The sequence below is a fragment of the Polypterus senegalus genome, chromosome 10 (assembly GCF_016835505.1).
Source record: "Polypterus senegalus isolate Bchr_013 chromosome 10, ASM1683550v1, whole genome shotgun sequence".
Classification (NCBI taxonomy): domain Eukaryota; kingdom Metazoa; phylum Chordata; class Cladistia; order Polypteriformes; family Polypteridae; genus Polypterus; species Polypterus senegalus.
In genome coordinates, this window is record NC_053163.1 from 126,160,930 (window position 1) to 126,187,620 (window position 26,691).

Sequence of the window (26,691 nt, forward strand, 5' to 3'; positions counted from 1 at the left end):
AAAATCAAGGAATGAAAGGTATGTGTATTGATTTGTTAGGCTTTGAACAGTAATGGTTTGTAAATCCTTTTTATATTATTTATTTATTTATTTTTTTATTTCGCCTTTTGTCTGTGTTTCTTTCAGCTAAAAATTTTCTGCCAGTGGCATTCATGGACTATTCAAAGCTGATCTTGTAAAGCAGTGCAACAAACATAAAAGCAATGCTTTCATAACAAGTTACTTCTCTGTTGTTAGTGGAACATTTTGTTCTCAAAATATACTATGTACTTCAAATTGTTATATTGCCTGAATTTAGTTGGAGCAGGTTGTTTTTTTTATGTAATCAAAATTACAAAAGGTCCCTACTGATGACTTAAACTGCATTTTATATTCTCTCATTATGTGAGCATGACTGCTGAGAACATTAGGGGTTTGAGGTGGAAGTGGAGAAAATGTCATGAAAGCAAAATCTGTACAGAGTGAAATCAACACTAGTTTAAATGCTCAAAACTCCTGTTATGTTTGTTAACCAGAATTCTTTGTTTAATTGCAATAATTAGGTTGCTCTGATCTCCAAAGAACTTTTTGTTTCTGTTCACAAATAGGGACTGTGGAAAAACAATGTAGGGCCTCTTTTTCCTTCTATACAAAGATGAGCTATAACTTGCAAATATCAGATAATAATGCAATCAACAACAATGTAAAATCAATACATTTACTGTAAGTATGAAATGTTTGAAAGCATGGCCTGAACTTGAGGAATGTGTATACCTAATAATTTGCAAAGTTTAAAGATCATCCAAACATAAAATTTTAAATGGGTTCCTTAAATATGTAATCATATAGATTGTTTGCATTTGAAGAGACACTTAAGTAGTGTCCTAATACTACATAGCCCTGCTTGTTAGTCTAGTTTGTAATTGATGATCTAATCATCAATGTAATGACTACAATTCTTCCCAGGTATAAATAGGAATAACTGTTATGGTAATGTGCAGGTGCTTGCTGTAATTTTTCTGCAGATGAAATCCATTTTTCTTATTAAGTAAATAGACTCCTCTTCAGCTATTTCATTTTTTGAAGTACTTGGTCATTACAGTGCATATCAATAGGTACAATTAGATCTTTATAGATAGCCAACTTAAAAAAACCTTAATCTAACTACCGGTAATTGTTATCAGATTTTGATTTGAATATAGTTCAAGTCAAAGCATGTGGCTTTTCTTGTGTGCTTAATGATCTTCAGTATAAGATGTAAGGAGACATTCTGGCTCGTCTGAGTAAATTCCAACATTCTCCTTGTATACAGATGCCCTCAATATATCTTAAACATCAGTTACAATTGGGGGGGAAAAAAAGAAGCCCTTCAATCAATTTATTTTACGAAAAAATCAAAGTAAACTTCTCCTGTGTCTATGTAATGAAACACTTAAGCACATAAATTTACATCAGCTTTCTCTGTATATTTCACCCATACCTTCTAGCTCCGTGGTTCTTAACCTGGGCGCGATCGAACCTCAGGGGTTCGGTGAGTCAGTCTCAGGGGTTCGGCGTCAGGAGGTCGAGACATGCACCCGACTCATATGATTCGTATGACACGCCTCGCTTGGTCATCATTAGCTGTAGGTAATTACGCTACATTGTTCGGCCAATCGGTGCTGCAGGGAATTTGGTGCACTCAGTAGTCGACTTGTGACTGTCGTGATAGTATGTCGTGAGATTTCTTTAATATTTGAATCCGTACTAACTATGTCGAACAAAAAAAGAAAGTGGTTGGACGAATATGTGCAACATGGATTCACATATATAACAGAAAGTGATGGGAGTCCGCGTCCTATCTGCATGATTTGTAATGCCAAGTTAAGCAATTCTAGTCTAGTACCGGCAAAACTAAAAACACTTCCTTAACCTACATGGAGATGGGGAATACAAGAACACAACGCTTGCTGAATTCAATATAAAGAAAGCCAGATTTGATGAGAGAGTCTCTGACTGGTAATCTCTGCTAAGTACAACGGTAAAAATTCTGTCTTATTATCTCAAGCATCAGGCCTATTAGCAGTTTCAGCTGCAGTATGGGTGGCAGATCTAAAATAGTCTCCTAGATCAGTGGTTCTTAAACTTCTCTCACAATCCATTTTTGTCTATTGCTTGTCTTCCCAGGCCATAACCACCTGAGAACAGTGGCCGATCATTATTCCTGTGAACATCAGCCCCTGCAGAGAATTGTCAGGCCCCTTGAAGGATTTGCTGTCAAACAATGTCTGGGGGGGTTTAGTTTCAGACATGCGAGCGATGACCCATCATCAGGCATTCTGCAAACCTTTTGCGACCCTTTCTCATTCACTTTAATTGTAATTCCAGGACTCTGTGCAGCCAGTTACTACACTGTTCTTGATGGAGTCTAATTTGTTGGTCCTGCTCTGGTGAGGTCATTCAGTGACAATTAGCTTTGATAGTGTCTGGCAACACCGTCAAATAATATGCCACTCAAACTCTGAGTTGCTTCTGGTGACCTTCAAGGCATTAAGCCATGAGCTAAAGCCTTTTTAAAGGTGACCTGATGAGGCCTTGATGGATCTTGTTGGATAGAAGTGCACCTAACATGTTTTTGCATGTTTGGCAAGATACAGTGCTTCACTGAATGATCTGTATTGCTGGACTCTTTGCTAAAACAAATTGATAACATGAAATTGACAAACTTTTCTCTCGTGATCTTCTCGGAAGTTCTTGAAAGACATTTTAAAAACCTGCGAGACGAAAGAGAATGGGCAAAAAAAAAAATCGGTAGTGTAACGGGAAGCGGCACACAACACCGATATAGGTGTCTCAGTGCATATTAAGTGTATAAAGGACATGTTATAAATAAAATGTCTACAAATAAAAGATCGCATTAGCGCAAAAAATAGGAAATTAATCAGGACCAGGTGTCCTTGAAAAACAGCAGGTCAAAGCGAGGTCAGAAATGAAAGGAAAAGAGCGAAGAAAAGTATTTTCACCTTTGCATCATTCAATACACAAAACATAGATTTACACAATCGTGGAACATACAGTATGAGAATCTGTGGACCCGCAACAGTTAAAGCAACGACAAGTTTAATTTAAAAGAAAACACAATTTGATGAGGTGTATATTTCTGATCACGGAGAAGCGATCACAACGCGAGCAGCAGAGACACGAAGTAGCAAAAGGATCAGCGGCTGTACAGGCTTTAAAAAGATTGTCGCGCTGCCCTTCTCGTAATTCTCACCCGGGATTGGAAATAAAGGACAACTATTGTTTTTACATGGTCACGCGAGACCATGCAGTGGGCCATCATTTAAAAGAAGTTCACAGACATCAAACCTAGCAGTTGTTGGCTTGCATTTTGCAGACAAGCATCATGTGCTCCCAGCTGTTAAAACGACGACATGCGACAGGCAAAAGAAGCAGCTCGCAAACTGCAAAAAGACAGCAAATAATCCAAAGACATATCCTTAGCGTGCATTTAGCCAAACCCCCCCCCTTCACAACACAAGCAGCATTATACATCTGGCAAGAAAGAGATGTAACCACGCACAGGGCCGTAAATAAAGGACAAGTATTGTTTTTACAAAAGTTTTTAAAGTAAAAGTGAAAATAATGCATATGTGATAATTCCCAACAAAATTACAATCTCTTTAAATTGTATATTACCTGCCTAAGGTAAAGTCATCCTTGATGGAGGATCGCAGGTATCGTGGAAAAGAGGGGTACTTTCATCGGATTAGTGCTATTTCGGATGTGGAATGGCAAAATGGGGGAGGCAGCTTAATGAATGAGGTCTCCAGGACTTAAAACAAATCCAAATCATATTATGTGATGTGATATCTCATGTGAAATTCTACTCCTTACTTCTAGAATTTTTATTTTTATACTGTATTGAGGGTTTATTCTGTTCTATGTATTGTATTGTATTGACCCCCTCCTTGACACCCACTGCATGCACAACCAACCTGGAAATGGGCCTCTCTTTGAACTGCCTTTACCAAGGTTTCTTCGATTTTTTTTTTTTTTCCTTCCCTCTACATGGGTTTTTTTGGGAGTTTTTTCTGGTCGTCTTAGAGGGTCAAGGCTGTCAGGAGGCAGGGTCTGTTAAAGCCCATTGCGGCACTTCTTGTATTATATTGTATATCTGGTAAACCAAACACGGGGGTGAGCGAGCGAAGGGAGCAGAGTTAGTTAGTTTAAACAATAGAGATCTTGACTTACACTCAGTCTCCACAAAAATTATGTCTATTAACCCAATTATTTTATATTTTTGTGTATTAACAGTTTTGGGTTTGACTTACAGCCGACAATGTGGACCAAGCTCTAACACTGGTTGTACAAGGAATGAACAGCCATTATCGGGGGGTCCGGTACCCGATACTCCCGGAGCACCCCCCACAGGATTCCCCGTTGGACATGGTCAAACGCCTTTTCCAAGTCCACAAAACACATGTAGACTGGTTGGGCAAACTCCCATGCACCCAGGACCCTGCTAAAAGGGTAGAGTTGGTCCACTGTTCTGCAACCAGGATGAAAACCACACTGTTCCTCCTGAATCTGAGGTTCGACTATCCAATGGGTCCTTCTCTCCGGGACCACCGAATATACTTTTCCAGGGAGGCTGAGGAGGGGGACCACCACCCCAGTCTGCCAATCCAGAGACACTGTCCCTGATGGCCATGCGATGTTGCAGAGATGTGTTAACCAAGACGGTCCAACAACATCCAGAGCCTTGAACTCCGGGTGTATCTCATCCAACCCCGTCCAAGGTGTTGACCACCTCAGTCCCAGTGATGGGGGAGCCCATCTCCGAGTCCCCATGCTCTGCTTCCTCATTGGAAGGCATGTTAGTGGGATTGAGGAGGTCTTCGAAGCACTCCAGCCACAACGTCCAGAGTCAAGGTCCGCAGCTCACCATCCCCACCATATACAGTATTGACACTGCACTGCTTCTCCTTCCTGAGACACCAGATGGTGGACCAGAATCTCCTCGAAGCCGTCCGAAAGTAGTTTTCCATGGCCTCCCCAAACTCCTCCCTCGTCCGAGTTTTTGCCTCCACAACCACAAAAGCTGCATTCTGCTTGACCTGCTGGTACCTATTAGCTGCCACCAGAGTCCCACAGGACAAAAGGGTCCTGTAGGACTCCTCCTTCAGCTTGACGGCATCCCTCACCGCCGGTGTCCACCAATAGTTCAGGGATTACCGCCACGACAGGCACTGACCACCTTCCGGCCACCGCTCCAGTCAGCCGCCTCAGCAATAGAGACACGGAACATAGCCCATTCGGACTCTATGTCCCCCACCTCCCTCGGGACATGGTTGATGTTCCGCCGGAGGTGGGAATTGAAGCTGCTACTTACAGGGGACTCTGCCAGATGTTCCCAGTAGACCCTCACAACACATTTGGGCCTACCAGGCCTGACCGGAATCCTCCCTCACCATCGAAAGCCTACTCACCACCAGGTGGTGATCAGTTGACAGCTCCGCCCCTCTCTTCACCCGAGTGTCCAAGACATGTGACCGCAAGTCCGACGGCATGACCATAATGTCGATCATTGAACTGAGGCCTAGGGTGTCCTGGTGCGAAGTGCACATATGAACACCCCTATGCATGAACATGGTGTTCGTTATAGACAGTCTGTGACGAGCACAGAAGTCCAATAACAAAATGCCACTTGGGTTCAGATCAGAGGGGCCATTCCTCCCAATCACGCCCTTCCAGGTTTCGCTGTCATTGCCCACGTGAGCGTTGAAGTCTTCCAGCAATACGAGGGAGTCCCCAGAAGGTATGCCCTCTAGCACCCCCTCCAGGGACTCCAAAAAGGGTGGGTGCTCCAAACTGCTGTTTGGCGCATACGCACAAGCAGTTAGGACTCATCACCCCCACCCGAAGTCGGAGGGAGGCTACCCTCTCATCCACCGGGGATAAACCCCAATGAACAGGCTCCAAGTCCGGGGGCAATAAGTATGCCCACACCCACTCGGCACCTCTCGCCGGGGGCAACTCCAGAGTGGTAGAGAGTCCAGCCCCTCTCAAGGAGATTGGTTCCAGAGTCCAAGCTGTACGTCGAGGTGAGCCTGACTATATCTAGCCAGAACCCCTCGACCTCACGCACTAGCTCAGGTTCCTTACTCTTCAGAAAGGTAACATTCCACATCCCAAGAGCCAGCTTCTGTAGCCGAGGATCGGACCGCTAAGGTCCCTGCCTTCGGCCACCACCCAACTCGCACTGCACCCGACCTCCTTGGCCCCTCACAAAGGTGGTGAGCCCATGGGAAGGGGGGACCCACGTTGCCTCTTAGGACTATGCCCGGCCAAGCCCCATGGGTACAGGCCCGGCCACCAGGTGCTCGCCATCAAGCCCCACCTCTAGGCCTGGCTCCAGAGGGGGGCCCGGTGATCCATGGCCGGGTGAGGGAAAACGGGCGTCCAAATTTTTTATTCTTCATAGGAGGTTTTCTTGAACCACTCTTTGTCTCATCCCTCACCTAGGACCAGTTTGCCTTGGGTGACCCTATCAGAGGCATAAAGCCCCGGAAAACGGAGCTCCTAGGATCATTGGGACACACAAACCCCTCCACCACGATAAGGTGGCGGTTCGAGGAGGCAAACTCTTACTGCAACTTACTGCATTGCTGGCAGTAAGTCGAACCCGTTTCCAGTGAGAGTTGGACTCCGCCAGGGCTGCCCTTTGTCACTAGTGAGGGAAGAATGGAGCGTGAGATCGACGGGCGGATCGGATCAGTGATGCGGGCACTGCATCGGTCTGTCATGGTGAAAAAGGAGCTGAACCATAAGGCAAAGCTCTCAATTTACCAGTCGGTCTATGTTCCTACCCTCACCTATGGTCATAAGCTATGGGTAGTAACCGAAAGAATGAGATTGCGAATACAAGCGGCTGAAAGGAGTTTCCACTGCAGGGTGTCTTAGCTTTCCCTTTAAGATAGGGTGAGAAGCTCGGTCATCTGGGAGGAGCTGAGTAGAGCCGCTACTCCTCTGCATCGAGAGGAGTCAGATGAGGTGGCTCAGGCATCTGATCAGGATGCCTCCTGGATGCCTCCCTGGTGAGGTGTTCCGTGCACGTCTGACTGGGAGGAGGCCCTGGGGAACACCCAGGGCACACTGGAGGGACTAAGTTTCCCAGCTGGCCTGGGAACGCCTTGGGATTCCCCCGGAAGAGCTAGAAGAAGTGGCCGGGGAGAGAGAAGTCTGGGCATCTCTGCTTAAGCTGCGGCCCCCGCGACCCAATCTCGGATAAGCGGAAGAGGATGGATGGATAACAATGTTTGGTCTTCATGTTTAACGAGCTACAAAAGCCCTTTACAGGAGGTCTTCCAAAACCCAGCATAAACCATACGCCATTTCGCAGAGGCCATATTTATTTTAAATGTCTTTGTTTCTCTCGCTTCTTCAGGTGCAGGTTCATAGATTTAATTTTGTTTTTGTACTGTTTCTCTTTTAGCAAGTTTGTTATTCATTTTCAGCATTGGATTGATACATATTTTGGATTTATACATATTTTTTCATTTCTTCCTGTATTTTGTAAGTAAAAGGGTTTTGACATTACTAGCAAGATTGGATGGATTGTTTGTACCTGTTAAGAATTCCATTATTTAACCTTGTTAGATAAGGAACAGTAATTTGGCAAGTCTTAATTTGTGCCTAATCATTGAACAGGTAATCATACTGTCACAGCACTGCACTGACATTCCTTAAATTTGGTTCTATGTTTTATTATGCCTTTTTATAATACTACTTATTCTTAGTGCTAATGTGAATAATTTGTAATGTTAATGAACAAATATAGAAAGAAATCGGATCATAAAACATACAAGGGACATCACCATTTTCAATTTTGTCTAAGAGAGCAAAAACAGTAGTATATTGCATGTCCAATGCCATTCTCTAGTACCACGATAAACAAGAATGCTTTAAAATGCATACTGTAATTGACCCTTTATAGCTTCACTACAACTACATGCATTGTAATTAGCCTAGGCTATTTGGAAATAGTTATATCATATATACAATCCCAGGGAGAATCCCAGCAGATACAATTGGCGTTGCCCTACTGAAGATGAGCCTTGTTCAATGTTTACCTCATGCATTCATAAGGCAGCAAATATTTATTTTGCAAGAGTTCCTTATAGGGTAATGGAGGAAGGGGTAACTGACATGCTTGTAACACAAAGGGAAGTAAATGCTATGACTTGATGACCCTTTAGAAATGCTGTGAAAATGTCTGTGAAAATTGCTGAATCTCACAACAGTATTTTGCTTTTTGCTTTTTTCCTTGCTGAAATGGCATACATTGTTTTTGCATTATGTGTGCAATCTTAAGACACGGATCAATACTTTTTTTTCCGCATTGAGATCATAGTACTCTACACCTCCTTTATAAAATGGGAGAGCAGAGTATATATTTATTAAAATATATGAAAAATGCTTCACTTAACAGACTAGAAGATATTATATAAAAAGAGTAATTGGTCTGATCAAAATAAGAATCGACCAGTAAAACTGTAGAATCTGAATACAAGGTGGGTAGTGGAAACCTGAACATATGCTTTATGAAAAAGATCTGAGGTTTGTATTCAAATAATCACTGTCTGTACACTCAGTGTACAGAAGCCATTAAGAAGGCTGACACGATGTTAAGTTATATAGAATGATTGTACCATACAAACCAAGACATGTTATGATTAAAGTATATAATTCACTAGTGAGGTTTCGTCTGAAGTACTGTGTACGGTTTTGGCTGCAATACTATGAAAAGGACAATGCAGCATTAGCAAAAGTCCAGAAAAGCACAACTAGACTGATTCCAGGACTGCAAAGTATGAGCTGTGAAGAAATATTGAAGGAATTGAACCTTTTTTACTTTAATCAAACAGAGATTAAGAGGTAACTTTAAACCCCTGACACAGAATAAGTTACCACAAAGTGTGCAAGAAACCTAGGGGGACCTTCAAAACCCAAATCAATGTTATTTTTGGAAATGTTAGATGAACAGGATTGTTAAGCTGATTGTGCCAAGTGGCCTGTTCTCATCAATTGAATTTTATTTTGTATAGCCCTCTTCATTGAGTGTAGGCATAGAGCACTGTGACCGGTTCTCAGGATTATCCAAATTTAAACAGTGTTTGCATTTCATCAGTATTCTAATGCTTTCATGATCTGCGTATAAACCTGTTTTTACTTTATTCTGATTTTAAGAGAGGTGAGTATGATGTCATTTAAAGATTTATTGTTCTGTTTTTATATGTACAGAAGTGATCTTTTAAAAGTACCACTTCCAGTAAGAGGTTTACTAATTTTTAGCATATGAAATCCATCTTATTTTTTTTTTAAGGTAACAAGTTATTCTCCCTTTAACAGACATCATTTGATTGGCCCTGATGTTGCCTACTATAATTCTGGAAAGCGATGCTATCAAAGTTTTGACAATTTCTCATATAGGACACGGTAGGTTTACAGATATTTGCACAATAAATGCTATAATTGTTTGTAATAGGTGCAATAGGTGATTCTTCTTCCTGTCTTTTTTAAACATGTAATTTTTTTTTATTTTTGTATGTTTTATAGAGAGAGTGAAGTTGGAAGTATGCGCTTATAGTGATTGTTGAAAATCAGGACATACAAGAAAATTCAAAGTTATAGAGAATGTTTTAGTAGAGGAAAAAAATATATCAAATATTAATCATCATAAAGCACAAAATATAAATGACTAATTTTTATGTGAACAAAACATTTGTACTCTAAGCAATAACTTGGATTTTAAAAGAGTACAATTTGGTTCTATATATTGTGTGTGTGATATATTTTTCTGCTCCTTTTAGTTCTTACAGCAGAAGTCGACGACAAATGCACTGCGTTAATAAAGAATGTCAGTTTACGTTTGTGCCTGAAAATGGGGAAGAGTCTCAGGGAATGGAAGGAACAATTACTTTTTATGAGATAGAAGAAGGTGATGAGACTGCATTCCCTCCTCTGCCAGTAAGTTTCACAAATTGTTAAACATGTAAGCCCATAAACTAAGCTACAGACCAAACTGAGGCAAGTCTAATATACTGTGTCTGATATTTGAGATGCTTGGTATGAATGAAAGGCTGTGTAGGTTTTTCTGAATGTTATGCAGATTTTGATATTTAAGAGGGTAATTTTAAATAAGGAAAAAAAAGATTAAATATGCATTTAAAAATGTAGTTATTTTCAGCAATTTTGTTCATGTCAATTTTCTGTGATGCAACACTTAACATAACGGGGTACAATTCTGCAGACAATTCTATAAGGATTTCCTTTTAACATTGTGGCAAGTGTTACAAAATGTCATCGCTTAAGTGTATTTGTTTAATACCAAAGAGTTTTTTCCAGTTTTGCTTTTAAAATATTTACTGCAGAGAAACAGGCACATTTCAAAAAAGCACTATTTACCAAAATTCCCCCACACCCTTCCAGTTGGTGAATAATGCCTGAGCTGTCCTTTTTCTGTCTTACCCTCTTCTTTATTTAAAGTTCTAAATCTCAAGGTCAAATTAAATTTAATATTGTAGAAACATGCACATTGTCAGACTCACTCCAGAGATTTCTTAGCACCTACAAGGCACAGATGAGTGCCTGGTACAATGCTAGCCTGCTAAAAGGAAAGTGGCTCTGAGGTCATGGAGCATTATGATTCGTGTGGAGGGTACTGAACTCATGAGTGAGATTGGAAAAATGCGGGCTAGATATACAGTATTCAGACTTCCCTTTGTAAATAGCAATGGCTCTGGAAGCAAACCTCTTGAAGGGTAGTCTTTCTCCAGCTCTGATGTTAACCCACGCGGAGTCCATGAATGGATGTACAAATACTTTTGGGGTACCATACCACTGGTGTTTATTGTAGTGGATGACATGGTCACCTTAGTCTATTAAAGATGCGGCAAGATGCATGTATCTGTTTTACATGTATGCGCCGAACAACTGTGCAGAATAACTGGCTTTTTGTTTTTTTTTAGAGACCTTGGACATAGTGCTCAAAAGGATATTGTTAGACATAAACACTAGTGTGAGTAGTGATGGAAATACTGAGAGTACTGGAGGATTCATCTGTGTTCTGTAAATACAAGCAAGGAATGCATGTCATGAATGTTAAGGATTTTGAATATGGTTGAATACTGTGTCTATTGCGCAGAGTTCCTTGGGCCAAAGTTTAGTAATGGACTCGATAGTTGTCTGTTTTGAAACTGCATGTTCTGGGCATTTAGGTCAAGACTGGTGCTGAAGTGTCAACTAATCACCACTTGGTGGTGAATTGGCTCAATCAGATGGCATATCTATTGGAAGGACCTGGAGGACTCAAATTTGTAGTTGGGTGTGCTTGCAGATGAGAAGTACTATACATATACAGCGGCTGTTACAGACACAAACCAAATGTATGTGTTTACTGTATAATAACAATAACACCAGCTCACTATTGAAAACGATAAATATAGGAGGCAGTCGGGATCGAACCGAGGACTCTTGATTACAAGTCAGCAAATCTTACCGCTGCACCAATGGAAGCTAATGTATTGTCCTTGAACCTTTTGTGAAAGTGTTTATTTGATCTTTGGACTTCAGGCTTCATACATTATATAGTCTATGCCTACATTTTGTCATTTATTACTAAAATATGAAAAATGTTTCCGTTTTTAACCGTGTTTACACAGATTATTGTAGAAACGGAACACACATGAAATGCATGTGTTCCAAATAACATTCCTCTTTAAAATGTTCAGTTACTAATGGTGTATACGTGTGTTGTGTTAGTACATTTATATCACATTTCACTGAGTTTAGTACCACAAATGCACATTGTACACATCCAAATTATTTTGTGGTGAATGTAATTACAAGGAATAATTATCATTGTTAGTGTGTTTTAGGTTTTTTCTTTTCAATTAGTAGTGCTGAAGATTTAACCCTGCTGTCTCAAGTTCTCTCATTTTCTCAATTCCATGACATGATTTGTGGTTAACAGGTATTTCTGTATTTCTCTTGCTGTGCTTAAGGGCCAAGCTGTTTCGTCACCAGTGGTTCCTGCTCCGGCAACATATTGGGTTAGGAGAGGACATAGCCCACTTCATCCAAGCAAACAAACTGTAACATCTTCAGAGGAAGATATTGATGATAGAAGTAATAATGGTAAGAAACCATGTGCTTTCTGTGTTATTTTCTTTAAAAGGTGTTCAGAATCATGTTATCTTTGCACAAAAACTCTTGTATAAAATAATTCTCTCCTAGTTACCCTGTTAGTTTATTTTTAAAACATTTTTTAGTCATCACCCTTTTGAAGGTGATGTGGACATGTAAAATTTCCAATTTCTTTCCTTTTTGGGATTTATAGAATGTAAAATTTCTATGTATTTGTGACCCATGTCACTAGGTACTTAAGAACTATTTTGACAATAACAGGCTATTTATTTTGTTCACCAATGTGAGTGTTTTTTTGTTTGTTTGTTTTTTTGAAATCAATGTGAACCAAAATCAAAATTTGAAGGTCCCTAAAGTCCAGGGGCCTCATGTATAAACGGTGCATACGCACAAAAATGTTGCGTAAGCCCGTTCCACGTTTAAATCGCGATGTATAAAGCCTAAACTTGGCGTAAAGCCACATGCATTTCCACAGTAGCTCATACCCTGGCGTACGCAAGTTCTGCGCTCGGTTTTGCAGATTGGCGGCACCCAGCATCAAAGCAGTGCTACTGTTCGTGTGGTTACCCTTTCTTTTTTAGATCCACATCCCTGACATGGCTTTAGAAATATTCTGAAATTAACTGCATATTGTTTAATGCATCTGATTGTAATTAATCTGTAACAATATAATGGTCCATGGAATGAACAAACTATTCTAAATACTCTAAATTACTCTCACAGCACCTTTTTCTTTTAGCTGTTCCCGTTAGAGGTTGCCACAGTGGGTCAACTTTTTCCATGTTACTCTCACTGCATTACTCGGAGCAGCTGATTGGAAAGAGAATTATCGGTATACAGCATCAAGCACATGCTGCCTATTGAAACTGCTCTCGCATGGCAAACTCTTCAAAACCTTTCCTGTACAGACCTTGCAGTTCAGAAACCGTTTCATCCCAAGTACTATAAACGTATTCAATCAGTCCATCAACTGCTCCTTGTAGAACAGTTTGTACTTATTAGTACAATCACCTCACTGTAAACTTGCACTACAGTTATAATATTGCACAATCTGGGCCACTTTATAAAGCCACTTTATAAAGTGCATATTTACATATGATGATGATATCATTAAGGTGAAATGCAGCAAAATGTTTATTATACAGATAAAACTTAATTTAAATCTATATTGTTAATAATTATATGAGGACATGGTGTCACTGCGCTAGTTCACGGATTGTTCCTGCCTCGCTCTGTATGCTTGCTGGGACTGGCGTGACACTGGAAGGATAGAATAATTAAACATGTACTATGAAGATATTTCAATGTTCCTTAAAAGTTTTGAAGAATTGGCGTTCTAAGCTTACAGATGGCTTAATGTCTATTACAGTGCTGATTGTGTGGCGATTGGGTATTTGGAGAAAGAAAAGGAAGGACAGGAATTGGGGGGTTAGTACATTTGAAAGAGACAGTACTGCTGCAATAAATTATTTCATCGAAGGTTGCGCACAATCACTGCACCACCGTGTTCCCATGTTTAATAACGTGCTTTAACTCCTATCATCATGAAAATGATATCAAGTATACATCTCAGTATTTTAGTTATTCAGAGAGCTGTAATATCACAAATGTAATGGATTCTGTGTCCTGTCGAATGAAGAGAGAGCCTGGAAGCAAGTAGTGATTCACACACACAGAGCACATAGAAGATCAAATGCAAAAGAAAGCATTTAACATGCTATTTTAGCTTACGATGGGATTTGAGAAACTAGTAAATTAAAAGATTTTAAGATGAAGTTTATGATGATCTACTTTAATGACAAACTACGTGATTAAAGTGGAAATTTCGAGATTAAAGTTGACATTTTTTTTTTCTTTCCCCTCAGTGTGTGTCTATTTTTAATTTTTTTTTTCTCTCTACCCTAATAAGCTTTCATATGACACTCAGACGGTGGGCTACGACTTGGCTTTTCATGGCGACTTTGATATCTTTTTTATTTCGGGCACTGTACGACTTTGTGAACTTGAGCTTTCGAGTTTCTCTGACACTCTGTCACTCGATCAACTTCCTTTTGTTGTTTATACCATTGTTTAAACCAACAAATAGTACGTTTTTTCCTTGCCTCCACTCGGTATTCACGAAACTTATATTTTCCCCCCGTGCTTTTGCCATTGCCTTTTCACAGAACGCTGAGCTTAAGGGCTATTTATATTGATTTGCATATTCAAAGAGGCATAATTCTGGGAGGAGACTGGGGAGGACAGCAGGCATGTGCACATGCATTACTTTTCACGCTGACTGGGATTTATGTAGCGGAAGAACATGGAAGTGGGCAAACACACAGATTTATGCATCTGGATTTTTTTTTTCGTAAGCACATTTCCACTTTTGTGCTTACGCCATGTTACAGTGTGAATTCTATGCACAGCGTTCTGCATGAGGCCCCAGCTCTTTACAATATTACTGTACATTATAACTTATTCTATGTATCTATGGTTGTGTTGTCTGTAGTTTGTGTGAAGAAAATGTTAAATTTGCTCTGCATCCCCATGGATTTTTTTTTTTTTAGTGACAACAAAAATCTGCTGATCCAATTTAAATTATAAACACTTAAATTGTGTATGTAGGACTCGTTATTGTCTTTGTGCATATAGCACAGTTAAATTCACCTCTTAATCTGTTTACTTAATCTAAAAACAAATCGAACTCCTTTAGAGTTCGTATCATATAGTCTTGAAATTAGAGAAAGTCCAGAACATAAGCTAATGCAGCTGTGTATTTTGTATAGTTTGGAGACTAAAGCTGTACACATTACTTCAGGTGAGGCTTCTCTAGTACGTTTATACATCTTATGCATAACCTCCCTTGATTTGTTTGCTACAAATCATGCTATATAATATCCTGTTGACTTTCTTGATCGCTTCTATGCACTGGCTGGATTTATACAGCATTGAGTCCATTATAACTCCTGGGTTGTCCTTCTAAACTGTACTTTCAAGACCTCCCATTATTTTCAGCATTACCATTTTTTTTAATCTCCTAAATGTAGTAATTTACATTTGCTTAAATATCTTCCTCACATGTAATCAGTGCATCCTCCCAAACTCCTCCTCCTCACATGTGACTAAGCCTGTAAGTTCTCCAGGTTCCCCTGTAATGATTTAGCTAGTTCTACATTATCTGCCCTTCCACCTAGTTTAGCATAGTCTGCAAACTTGACCAGCTGCTTGTTTATATTCTTTTTTCAATTTTTAAATTTTAAAAACCGTGGTCCTAGCATTGATCCATGAGGGAGAAAACTTAACATCACCTAATTTCGAAAAGGTTCCTTTCATCATAACCGTTTTCAGTGTTTAGAAAAAAATTTGTAACCACATATACAAGGCACCATGAATTAATACTTTTTGTTTGACTGGTACCTAATCAAAACCATCTGAAAATAAAATTTTTAGAGCCACTCTGATCATCTTCTCTTGTTTTGTTACAAAATTACAGTATAATAATGAAACATGATGATCTCTATTTGGTTTCAGGCATGTTAGTTTCCTTAGTAATTGTTTGAAATTTACCTGTGGGGCATTTTTAACCGTTAACTGGTAGTGATGGAGTTAGTCCTACAAGCCTTATACAGTTTTTATAATTTCTACTAGGTAGTTTTCTTTAATTCCCTACTGTTTCTAAATTTTGAGCTAAACTTCTCCTGCACTATATACAAAACACTTTTTAAACTAGCCCCACATCTCAACTATTTCTATAATTAAAGACTATCCCAGTTTGTTTCTTTGCATTGTTACAACTGCTCAAACCTACTCACCTACTAAAATGAAGTTTAAGATTTTCATTTTGGGGGAATGTGCTCTGTCAAAATGTAATGAAATTTATAATATTATGGTCACTATATCCTAATGGCTCAGACGTGTATCCCACAATTCCTATCCTGAATATTAACATGCTGTGTTAAAAGCTGTCAATTATGTCTACATTTTTGTCATTTCCTACTAAAACATGAAAAAGTTTCTGTTTAAACAATGTGTTTACATTGATTGTTGTAGACACGGAACACACGTGAAATTATTTTCCCTATGCAACTCTAGGTAGCTCACTCCCAGATAATCATGGCTTGAGCTGGGATAACTTCTTGCCCATTCTGCGGCGGTGGGGGTGGTATTGCAGGCTGCTTGGGCTTGTCGACACATTTACAAGACAAAAGACGCTGACAGAGAGGTGTGAAGGGATTTAAGGTGGGCCGGGTTTACGTGTTTTTTCGTAGGCTCTGTTAATTCTAGTGCAGTGGTTCCCAAACTCGGTCCTGGGGTCCCCCTGTGGCTGCAAGTTCTTCTTCCGACCAGATTCTCAATCAATGATAATAATTAATAACAACTGATCTCATTTAAATAGCTGGACTTTTTTACTCTATACTGCATTCAGAAAACACATAACAGTATGGTTTTGACATTTAGAAATATTTCTATTTTTTTCTAAAGCTATAAAATGCTTTTGTTCCTATTTTCTCCTTTTCCTGTGTAGTTTGCTTCCTTCGTTTAACGCTAATAGTGACAATTAACAACCAGCATAGCTGGCACACAGGTTGATGAAAGCAGCAATTACTTCAGTGTCATTAGTAAATAATCAATCAAATAACCAGAACACCTGGAAAATTAAGTGACAATTTGGTTGAAAATACAGTTAATGTCTTAAAAAACCCTGCATTTTCCCCATATAACTGCTTATTACGTTTTAATAAAAATCTACCTAAGTTTGTAATTTCTGCATTGACTCCAAAACACAGAAACTAGGAAATAATGACCAATGAAAAACGGAAGTTGGTTGGAACAAAAACCTGCAGCCACGGGAATCTCCCGGACCGAGTTTGGGAACCACTGTTCTAGTGTTAAGAGACAATTGCCTTTCAGTTCTGTGTGTCTCTTTAGCGTTATCAGGGTTACATCTTGAGCTCAGGGATTGATGCGCTGGACCAGAGTTGCATCTCTTACTTTATGCTTACATCAAACAATGAGCCACCTATTTCTACCTCTCTGGTGCCAAGTCTTCTCATAAACCACTTTTTTTTTTTTTTTTTTGCTGTGAACACTTTCTCCCTAAAGGATACCTGGGAGAGATGTGCCAATTCCTCACTACAACGTAAGGTATCCACCACCATGTCAACATCCTGGGTCAATTGGCATCTTCTGCAGGTGAAGGCCAACATCACACTGGCCATGCTTTCTATGTACACATTTTTCCAATTTGTTTGGATGGCAGTTAAACCCTTTTAGTAAAACATTTTTTTATACCTTATTTAACATATAAAGGATATAGCTGAAAAGTGCTTTAGAAGATGATAAAAATAGTTAAAAAGCAAAGAAAAATCAAAATTAGATAAAAATAACATGCAATAAATAATGCAAACTTGCATATGATATGATTGAGGAGTAGAGTCTTGAATAGAAATTGTTTTTTAATGCTTTATATTGTTTTATGAGTTTTATATAAATTGTGTTATATGTCCAATGATTAGGTCATTTGGCTGATGAGGACAGAAAAAAAATCCGCTCCAGTTAAGCTGAAGAGAAAAAGTCTCCAGAAAATCTACTCTGAAATATAAATTAAATATGAGTTAAAATTAAGTGCAGTACTTGTTTTAATGTATATATGTCCCCTAAATGTACTGTTTAAGATACTTGTGCTACTTACTACCATTACCAACCAATTTCCTCTAGACTCTCTTACACTTCGCTGGTTCCTTTTTTTCTAACCCCATATAGTGATCCGTTCAATAGCTAAATAAATGTCTTTCTCTCTTTAAATGTTACCTTTATCCTTGCATTCCTTCTAGCACCAATGCTTGATGTGTTGCTGATTTAACTAGTATTCTCTTACTACTTTACTGGTAGACACACTTGTTTATTATTAACAGATACAAAGCCATTTAGATACTTACTATCATGGAGAACTATGCTACACCTGCTGCTACAGCTATTGTCACTTCACCCAGACACGCTACTGTGATACACATGCCCTTTACTCCTCACGTGGGGGGTCTGTAAAAAGTACTGCCTGGACCTTTAAATAGTGGCAACTATTAATGTAGTCTAGTTTAACACACAAGCAACACGAAGCACCCAGGTCTCACTACAGTCCACCAGTGAGGATGATGTCAGCATATGTAGTATACAATCTGTACTCAAAGCTACTTCTAGCATTCAATCAGTATATTTTAATCTTTGAATCTGCCTTAGAATTAAATTTCTTCTGAAATAATGTATTCCTTATCCAAATGTATTTCTGTAAAATTGATCTTAAATTTCAGTAAAGACTCTTCGAACTCAAGAGTATATTTAGTTTTTCACCTCATCCTAATCTCATATTTAAAATGAGTTTGAAACATCATTTTCATAAATATAGGTTATAGTGAGTCACAAATCCTTAAATGTCAGAAGGCAGCAATATTCAACTAGTAAGACTAGTAATTCTATAATAGTCATTGAGAATGATGGAATTTACCAAATGTAAAGGTAAACTTAACTCTGCATATAAGGTGTCGAATTGTGGTCGCTGTGCATTTTTAAGGATTTTGAATTGAGCCTTGTTTAGGTTTTCTCAAACCTTTTTTTTTTTTTTTTTTTTTCCAAACTGTTTAAAAGTTTTACTATAGTATAAATGGAACTGAATAAATGTGTGCTTATTTTCTCAGGAGAATTTTCTGAAGACTACATTTATGCAGGTTTGTATTCAGTTATTTTATATAAAATATTACAGTTTTGATGCATTGCTTTCATCTGGTATAAATATAAATCTGGACTGAAACCCTATTACTTTTACTAGCCCTTTTAACTTGTTGTTTCACATTTATGTGTAAAGAATGAAAATCTATAAATCTGTGCAATCCTTAAACACTATGAACTGAAGCACCTAGTCATTTTTTTAATCTCCATGGTACTGTAGATTTTATGTACAAATGAGTGCCAAAGCTTGCATTCTCTATATATTTTTATAACCCTTCATCCCAAAGGTATTTTAACGTTAAGATATCACATTTTATTGAATGATGCTCCAATAGCTTTCCTTTTGTTAAATGTGAAGATGAACAAGTGATCAATGATTTGCTTGGATTTTTAAGGATTTCACCTCACTTACTAAATTACAGATCAGTAAAACATACAGTACTATACTGTATCTTTGTACCTTTCCCATCAAATGAGCAAAATTAAAATCATGATTAAAATATTGAAATATGCAAAATGTTTGCAGTAGTTCAGCATGTTATAAATAAAAGAATTGTTTCACATAATTTAAGCAAAATATGGAATCGTTTTCTTATTCTGTGAGCTGGTCAAGGTTAAAATGGCATGGTAGCAGTGTAGAGTAAGTTGTAACACTAAATTGTTGATTAATCAAAAATGTCTCATTAGTTGATATCCCAAACAGCTGGTAAAGTATTAGATGTAAATCTAAAACTGATAAGTAAGCAAACATTTTATTCCAATGTGTTCTGAGCATGGGACTTTTCCCAGCACATTTGGCACTGTAAAGCCAATGCCTTATGATATCTCTGATACTTAAACTCTACAAAAAATGTACTCTGGTTATGACATTGAGTTCAGAGAAACTGTGTATGATGTACAGTTTAGTGTGGAGTTAGACCATGTTTTATCTTGCATTCATTAAGTATAGGATCCTGTTGCAGAGACTTTATCTGTAGATGATACAAGCAATGTATTCAAAGTATATCTCGCATTTCCAAACTATATCAGTAAATTCAACCGTGGATGGTGTGGCCCCCGGCCGGGGCAGGAGCCCGGCCGGGACGCCCAGGAGGACGTGAGGAGGGCTTGTGCCTCCTCCAGACCGCGAGGGGGCGTCCGTCCTGGTTCTGTTGGGGCCACGGGTTGAGGGCATGGAAGCCCTTCCCTGTAGGGGCCCGTGGTCACCGCCAGGCGGCGCCCCGATGCCGGTTTATCCCGTGCGGTTGCCGGTCGGGCAGGAGCCCGGCCGGACGCTTGAGGACCGGAGGAGGGCGAGTGCCTCCTCCAGACAGAGTGGGGGCGTCCGTCCTGGTTAGGCAAGGGGCCTCGGGTACAGGGCTTTGAAGCCCAGCCCTGTAGGGACCCGTGGCCACCGCCAGGCGGCGCCCCGGTGCCTAATTATCCCGGGAGCCCGGCACTTCCGCCACACCAGGAAGTGCCGGGGGGAAGACTTTGTGTGGCGCCCGGAGAGCTGCCAGGAAGGCAGCCGACACTTCCGCCACGCTGGGGCGGGCCAAGGAACAGATGGCGGAAGCACCTGGGGCTCATCCGGGGCATTATTTAAGGGGCCGCCTCCCTCCAGTCATTGGTGGAAGTCGGGTGGAAGTGGACTGAGCAAGAGGAAGGACTGAGCAAGAGGAAGGACTGGAGGCGGCCAGGAAGGCACAAGAGACTGTGGGCCTGGACTTGGGGAAATCGGTGCGAGGAGGCACTGGGGGTGCACGTGAGCACGTATTGTAAATAATATTAGTGTAAATAAAAGTGTGTGGAGCAAAGTATGCTGTCCGTCTGTCTGTGCCGGGGCCAGCCGTCACAATGGCGCCCAACGTGGGGCCATCCGTCTGGTGCAAGACGGGGGCCCCATAACGATAAATATTTTGTGAACGGCCCGGCGCAGCAGCGGACCCCACACACTGGCCGCGGGAGCGGCCCGTGCACGGCCCCGCGGGAGCGTTTTACCCCGGAAACCGCCGCCGGACTGAAGAGAGGCCATCCCCGGGTGCGGAGGAGGAGCGGGCCTCGCTGGAGCGCAGCGGGCTCCGAAGACGCGCTGTGGAGATGGACAGCCAGGCCGGGCGCGTTGCTTCGCTGAAGGCCAAACCGAGGCAGGGGCCTCGGCACGACGGGATTCGGGAGGTGAGTACCCTGCCCTGCGGGGTTGGATGTACCTTGTTCTCCGCAGGGAGGGACGAACCGGATCGCGCCTGTGGCAGGAGCACGCCGGGCCACGGGCTGTCGACAGCGCGCCGGCGGCCGCTGAGGAGGCCGCGAAATCGAAGCCGCAGCTGCGGTGCGGCGAGGCACGCCTTCGCAGCCAGAACAGGGGAGACAAGATGGCGCGGGCGGAGGTCCCGCCCGCTGACAGGCACGGATTGGCGGTGTGTCTTGTGTGCCCGCCGATGATTGGATAGAGGCGGGCCCAAGGAATGCCAGTCTCGTGTCAGAGAAGAACCCGATTGGGCCAGAGGGAGTGGCCCAGAGGAGGCAGGCGTCGCGTGGAGCTGATGAACAGGGAAGCCCACCGACGTCTGTCTCTCTCTCCACCAGCGGCTCGGCGTGTCGGAGGAGTCCTTCGCCCGCCAAGCCGCCCTTAGAGGAGCTGCTACGTGTTCTCGCCGCTCAGTGTGAGCAGCTGATGGAGATGGCGGTCGCGTCGAGAAAGACACCGAGTGAGACGGAGGATCGGCGCGGCGCTGGAACCGGAGGCAGGCAGAACACGGCGGGAGTGGTGAGTGTTGCCGTTCCCGTAGAGCAAGTGGGGGGGTTCGCCGAACATGGCCGTGACCGATTACGGGACGACCGGCTCCGAGTAGGCGACCTCCCAACAGCGGATGCGGCGGTGCAGACAGCTAGCGAGGCGAGGAGCTCGAACACACAAGGGCTGGTAGGATCGGGGCTGCTGAGTGCCCTGGGTCCTAGCGCCCTGCGCTTCAAGCCTGCAGCTGTCTCCTGTCGCTCTGCCTGGACGCAGACGGGGCTGGATTTGAGCTTTGCTGTGCTCAGACCCAGACCGTCAGCGTCCAAGAAAAGAAGGAGGAACCGAAGGGTGAATGCCGGTTCCTCCGATAGGAGAGGGCGCGGCGCTGGGTGCGCGCGTCCGGAGAAGGGCCGTCCTCTGTGCGGGCAGAGGAGATCCCCTGGGCGGCTGGGCGAGCCGCCTGCGAGAGCGGTGCCGCGGACAACAGGCGGACGGGCATGGAACCTGCGACGGAGGACTTCAGCAGGCAAGTCAGGGGCTGTCGGAGGGGGCAGGAGCACGGTCGATACGGAGACCGACGGCGCGCGGGATGAGTGTCCTGGCTGTGCTTCTGGCCCTCTTTTCCTTTATTTTACAGGCCCGAAGCCCCGACGAGCGCTGAGGCCGACGTCGACGGGGACCTGCCCGCCTGGAACGGGCCGCTCCGCGGGAGTGCTCCACGCCGAGGCCTACAGTGACTTCGCTGGGGAACAGCGGGCGTAGAGCGGCGCAGACCACAGGGGGACGTTTGCGCCGGCGAGGGTGCCGAAGACAGATGTCCCAGGGTGCCGTGTTGGACCCTGGGGACATAGTAGGACCCTCGCTGGGGACGTGCTGCCCTTCGGTTGTGCCGCTCGACCCGTGTCTCGCTAGCGGTGGGGCACTGTGGCCCCGCCGGGCGGAGCCCGCCGGACGCAGGAGGACGTGAGGAGGGCTTGTGCCTCCTCCAGACCGCGAGGGGCGTCCGTCCTGGTTCTGTTGGGGCCACGGGTTGAGGGCATGGAAGCCCTTCCCTGTAGGGGCCCGTGGTCACCGCCAGGCGGCGCCCCGATGCCGGTTTATCCCGTGCGGTTGCCGGTCGGGGCAGGAGCCCGGCCGGGACGCCTTGGAGGACCGGAGGAGGGCGAGTGCCTCCTCCAGACAGAGTGGGGCGTCCGTCCTGGTTAGGCAAGGGGCCTCGGGTACAGGGCTTTGAAGCCCAGCCCTGTAGGGACCCGTGGCCACCGCCAGGCGGCGCCCGGTGCCTAATTATCCGGGAGCCCGCACTTCCGCCACACCAGGAAGTGCCGGGGGGAAGACTTTGTGTGGCGCCCGGAGAGCTGCCAGGAAGGCAGCCGACACTTCCGCCACGCTGGGGCGTGGCCAAGGAACAGATGGCGGAAGCACCTGGGGCTCATCCGGGGCATTATTTAAGGGGCCGCCTCCCTCCAGTCATTGGTGGAAGTCGGGTGGAAGTGGACTGAGCAAGAGGAAGGACTGGAGGCGGCCAGGAAGGCACAAGAGACTGTGGGCCTGGACTTGGGGAAATCGGTGCGAGGAGGCACTGGGGGTGCACGTGAGCACGTATTGTAAATAATATTAGTGTAAATAAAAGTGTGTGGAGCAAAGTATGCTGTCCGTCTGTCTGTGCCGGGGCCAGCCGTCACAATGGTTAAGAAGAGTTGGGGAGATTAGTCAGGGTTTTTTTTTTTTTTTTAAAGTAAATATTTTGATGAAAGGTAATATTTTACTCACAGTTGTTTAAAGTTTGCAAATATATTTTCTTTATGCGTAGCGTATTGGTCTCAATACTGAGGGCATTCCATACTTTAAATATTGTGCACTTCAGGGATCATTGTAATATGGCAGGGTTTTAAGTGTTCTCTCCATTCTTTGTTTCTGTCTCTGCACCCCATTTTGTAAATGAGTGTTCAATTGACACATGTCTCTTTTTCTGGCAATAATTGATGGTAGCTGATGCACTGGGGAGAATGTACATGTAAAATTGTGCACAGAACTTAAACTCCTTGGCTAAACAGGAGAGTGGAAATTTTTATCTGATTTCATCCATTGTTCATTTATTAAAGATCAAAGATTTAGGAAAGGGTAGTTTCCCAGCTAAGCAAACTTTTTGAGACACATCCTATAAGTTTTTCTGAATATGTTGAGATTTTCTGGTAAATGACAGGAAAGACTTGCACATCTAAGTATCATCAGCTGGGGGAAAACTTTGGCAGACAATGACAGTCCTAGGTTTTTGGGTTTTGAATTTGTTCTGTGCTATCTCAGAGGGCAACAGTCTCTTCAGTGTTGTACTGTAGTTGGGTGTAATCATCTGATTGTTTCTAGGCGGGCCCTGGGTACCCATAGTACTTTTATCATACAAACAACTGTCTATCCACCAAGGTAGAATTGTTTACATTATTTGTAACTGGCAAATGCTTGATTCTGACTATACACTCTTTTGGCCTACACTATTAAGTCTGCTATTAGAGCTTTGAATTTTTGAATATAAACCATGTGCTCAGATCAAAAGTACATATACTAGATCTGTAATATGGCAATAAAAACATTACATGTTTGTAATAGTAATGTTTTATTTATTTTAATTTAGCTTTGGACTAATAGAAAAACTACATGATAGGAAATCAAAAACAGAACAAAGGTTTATCATTCAGGTTTCCCTCTGAACTGTTAGTACTGATTAATTCATATATTCCTAATATTTTACATTTGTATTGTTGATTTTATTGCAGATGCAGGATACCAAAGTCCAGCTGTCTTTGCTGCTGCCGAATCAACTTCAAGCTTGGTATGCTTTGTCTTTGTATTTACAAAATAATTTTGGGGGGATAAATTGTTTTGATTGCACAGCTGACTTTCCACAACTTATCCTGCTTAAATAATTAATAAAATATAATTGTAGTTGAGAAGCTATTATCACTCTCTCAGTACAGTAGGTTTGTTTTAATTCTTTTAAAATACTGTGTGAACAAAAATTATACTTTATACCTGATTACATTTAACATGTAAAAGATGTACAGTAATTTCCATGTCAAAGGCATTGGTTTACATTTCTTAAACTTAACTCTTTTACAGTCTCTTCAGGAAACCACACCCCCTACTGAAACTCCACCTGATGGCGTGGCTGCATTCAGTTATTCTCAACAGGTAACAAAGTTTTTAAAAAGCACTGATTTATGTATTGTCCTGTTTCACCACTACTGGAAGCGGTTTTTCCTGTTGTACACTAAGCAGGGGTGCAGACCAGATGCAATAATTCCAAAGTTCCTAAATGCTCAACAAAGTTAAAAACCAGGAAAAGTGGCGTGCTACTGGCTTTAACACTCTACGTTTGCAATTTGGAAAAGTACATACTTGTTTGTACTTCCAGTCATTAGCCAATAGTAGCCGAGTAAAGTGATACCTGTTAGTTCCTTCCCATAATTGTTTTGCTATTATGTTGAATAATTTTCAATGCGATTGTGCAGTGCGATTATTTTTAACCACAGAGCTTTAGCTTAATATTAATGTGCAAGCTGGTAAATCAGAATGGTTTGTTCAACTTTGACACCTGTGGCACTACTTACAAAGTTTGTAAACCAAAATGCTTATGTTTTTTAACATGTTTAAATGCAAGTTGCAATTGTATTGATATTATTTCTGCCCCCATCTCTCAGGTAATGGTCAGCTCAACTGTAATCTCCCCTGCTTCTTGTGCTCACACTACTCCCATCACCGTTTTCAGCTCTTGTTCTGGGGGAGCTCAGAATTCTGTATCTTCGTTACCACCTCAGTCTGTTGCACAGCCTACCCCAGTACCATCTCCTCCCCTTGAAAGACAAGGTAATATAAAAATATTGCAATACATATGGTGGGTTTATGCATGAATTGATTTCACAAGTAAATAGGCTAATCTTTTTGTCTGCTTGTTTTGTTTTTGAGAACGGTGATAAAATGAAATTTATTTGGTTTTAGACTTGCTGTGCTTTACAAAAAGTTTGTTTCTAGAATTAACTCATGTTGTGAGAGATATATATAATATACATACACACACACACACACACACACACACACACACACACACACATATATATACAGTGGGTACGGAAAGTATTCAGACCCCCTTCAATTTTTCACTCTTTGTTATATTGCAGCCATTTACTAAAATCATTTAAATTAATTTTTTCCCTTATTAATGTACACACAGCACCCCATATTGACAGAGAAAAAAAAATTTAAATTGTTGCAGATTTATTAAAAAAGAAAAACTGAAATATCACATGGTCCTAAGTATTCAGACCCTTTGCTCAGTATTTAGTTGAAGCACCCATTTGAGCTAATACAGCCATGAGTCGTCTTGGGAAAGATGCAACAATTTTTTCACACCTGGATTTGGGGATCCTCTGCCATTCCTCCTTGCAGATCCTCTCCAGTTCTGTCAGGTTTTAGCAAATGGCTGCAATATAACAAAGAGTGAAAAATTGAAGGGGGTCTGAATACTTTCCGTACCCACTGTATGTGTATATACAGTATATATATCTACAATATATATAGATAGAGATAGATATAGACATATAGATATATATATATATAGATAGATAGATATAGATATCTCATAGATATAGATATAGATATCTCATAGATATAGATATCTATTTGTATCTATTTATATTTTTATATATATTTATATATATCTATCTGTATATGTGTATATGTGTGTGTGTGTATATATATATATATATATATATATATATATATATATATATATATATATATATATATATATATATATATATATATATATATATATATATATATATATATATATATATATATATATATATATATATATATATATATATATATATATATATATATATATATATATACACACACACACACTTGGTTAACACTGTCCAGAATGTCCTTTTTGTTTATGTAAATACAGTACATACTTTCTTATAGGTGTACATTTTCAAGTTTTTCTAAACAGCAAACAGCCTCAGTCAAACTTGCATTAAATGCTTGCACCTGGTCCATTGCCCCTTTAAACTGTTACCATTGGCAACAAGTGAATA

The 26,691-nt window shown here is 41.5% G+C and overlaps 1 protein-coding gene across 3 annotated transcripts in view; it reads left to right on the plus strand.

Moving 5' to 3' along the window:
* Positions 1-26,691, plus strand: part of alg13 (ALG13 UDP-N-acetylglucosaminyltransferase subunit) — a 137,759-nt gene that overhangs the window by 99,364 nt on the left and 11,704 nt on the right. For 2 of the 3 annotated variants that reach the window (XM_039766547.1, XM_039766549.1), the window contains exons 14-20: positions 9,373-9,459; positions 9,834-9,990; positions 12,027-12,159; positions 18,843-18,872; positions 24,367-24,422; positions 24,710-24,781; positions 25,291-25,456. In XM_039766547.1, coding sequence (XP_039622481.1) covers positions 9,373-9,459; positions 9,834-9,990; positions 12,027-12,159; positions 18,843-18,872; positions 24,367-24,422; positions 24,710-24,781; positions 25,291-25,456 — 701 coding nt within the window. The remainder of the gene's footprint in view (positions 1-9,372; positions 9,460-9,833; positions 9,991-12,026; positions 12,160-18,842; positions 18,873-24,366; positions 24,423-24,709; positions 24,782-25,290; positions 25,457-26,691) is intronic. The other variant, XM_039766548.1, reaches the window with a different exon arrangement.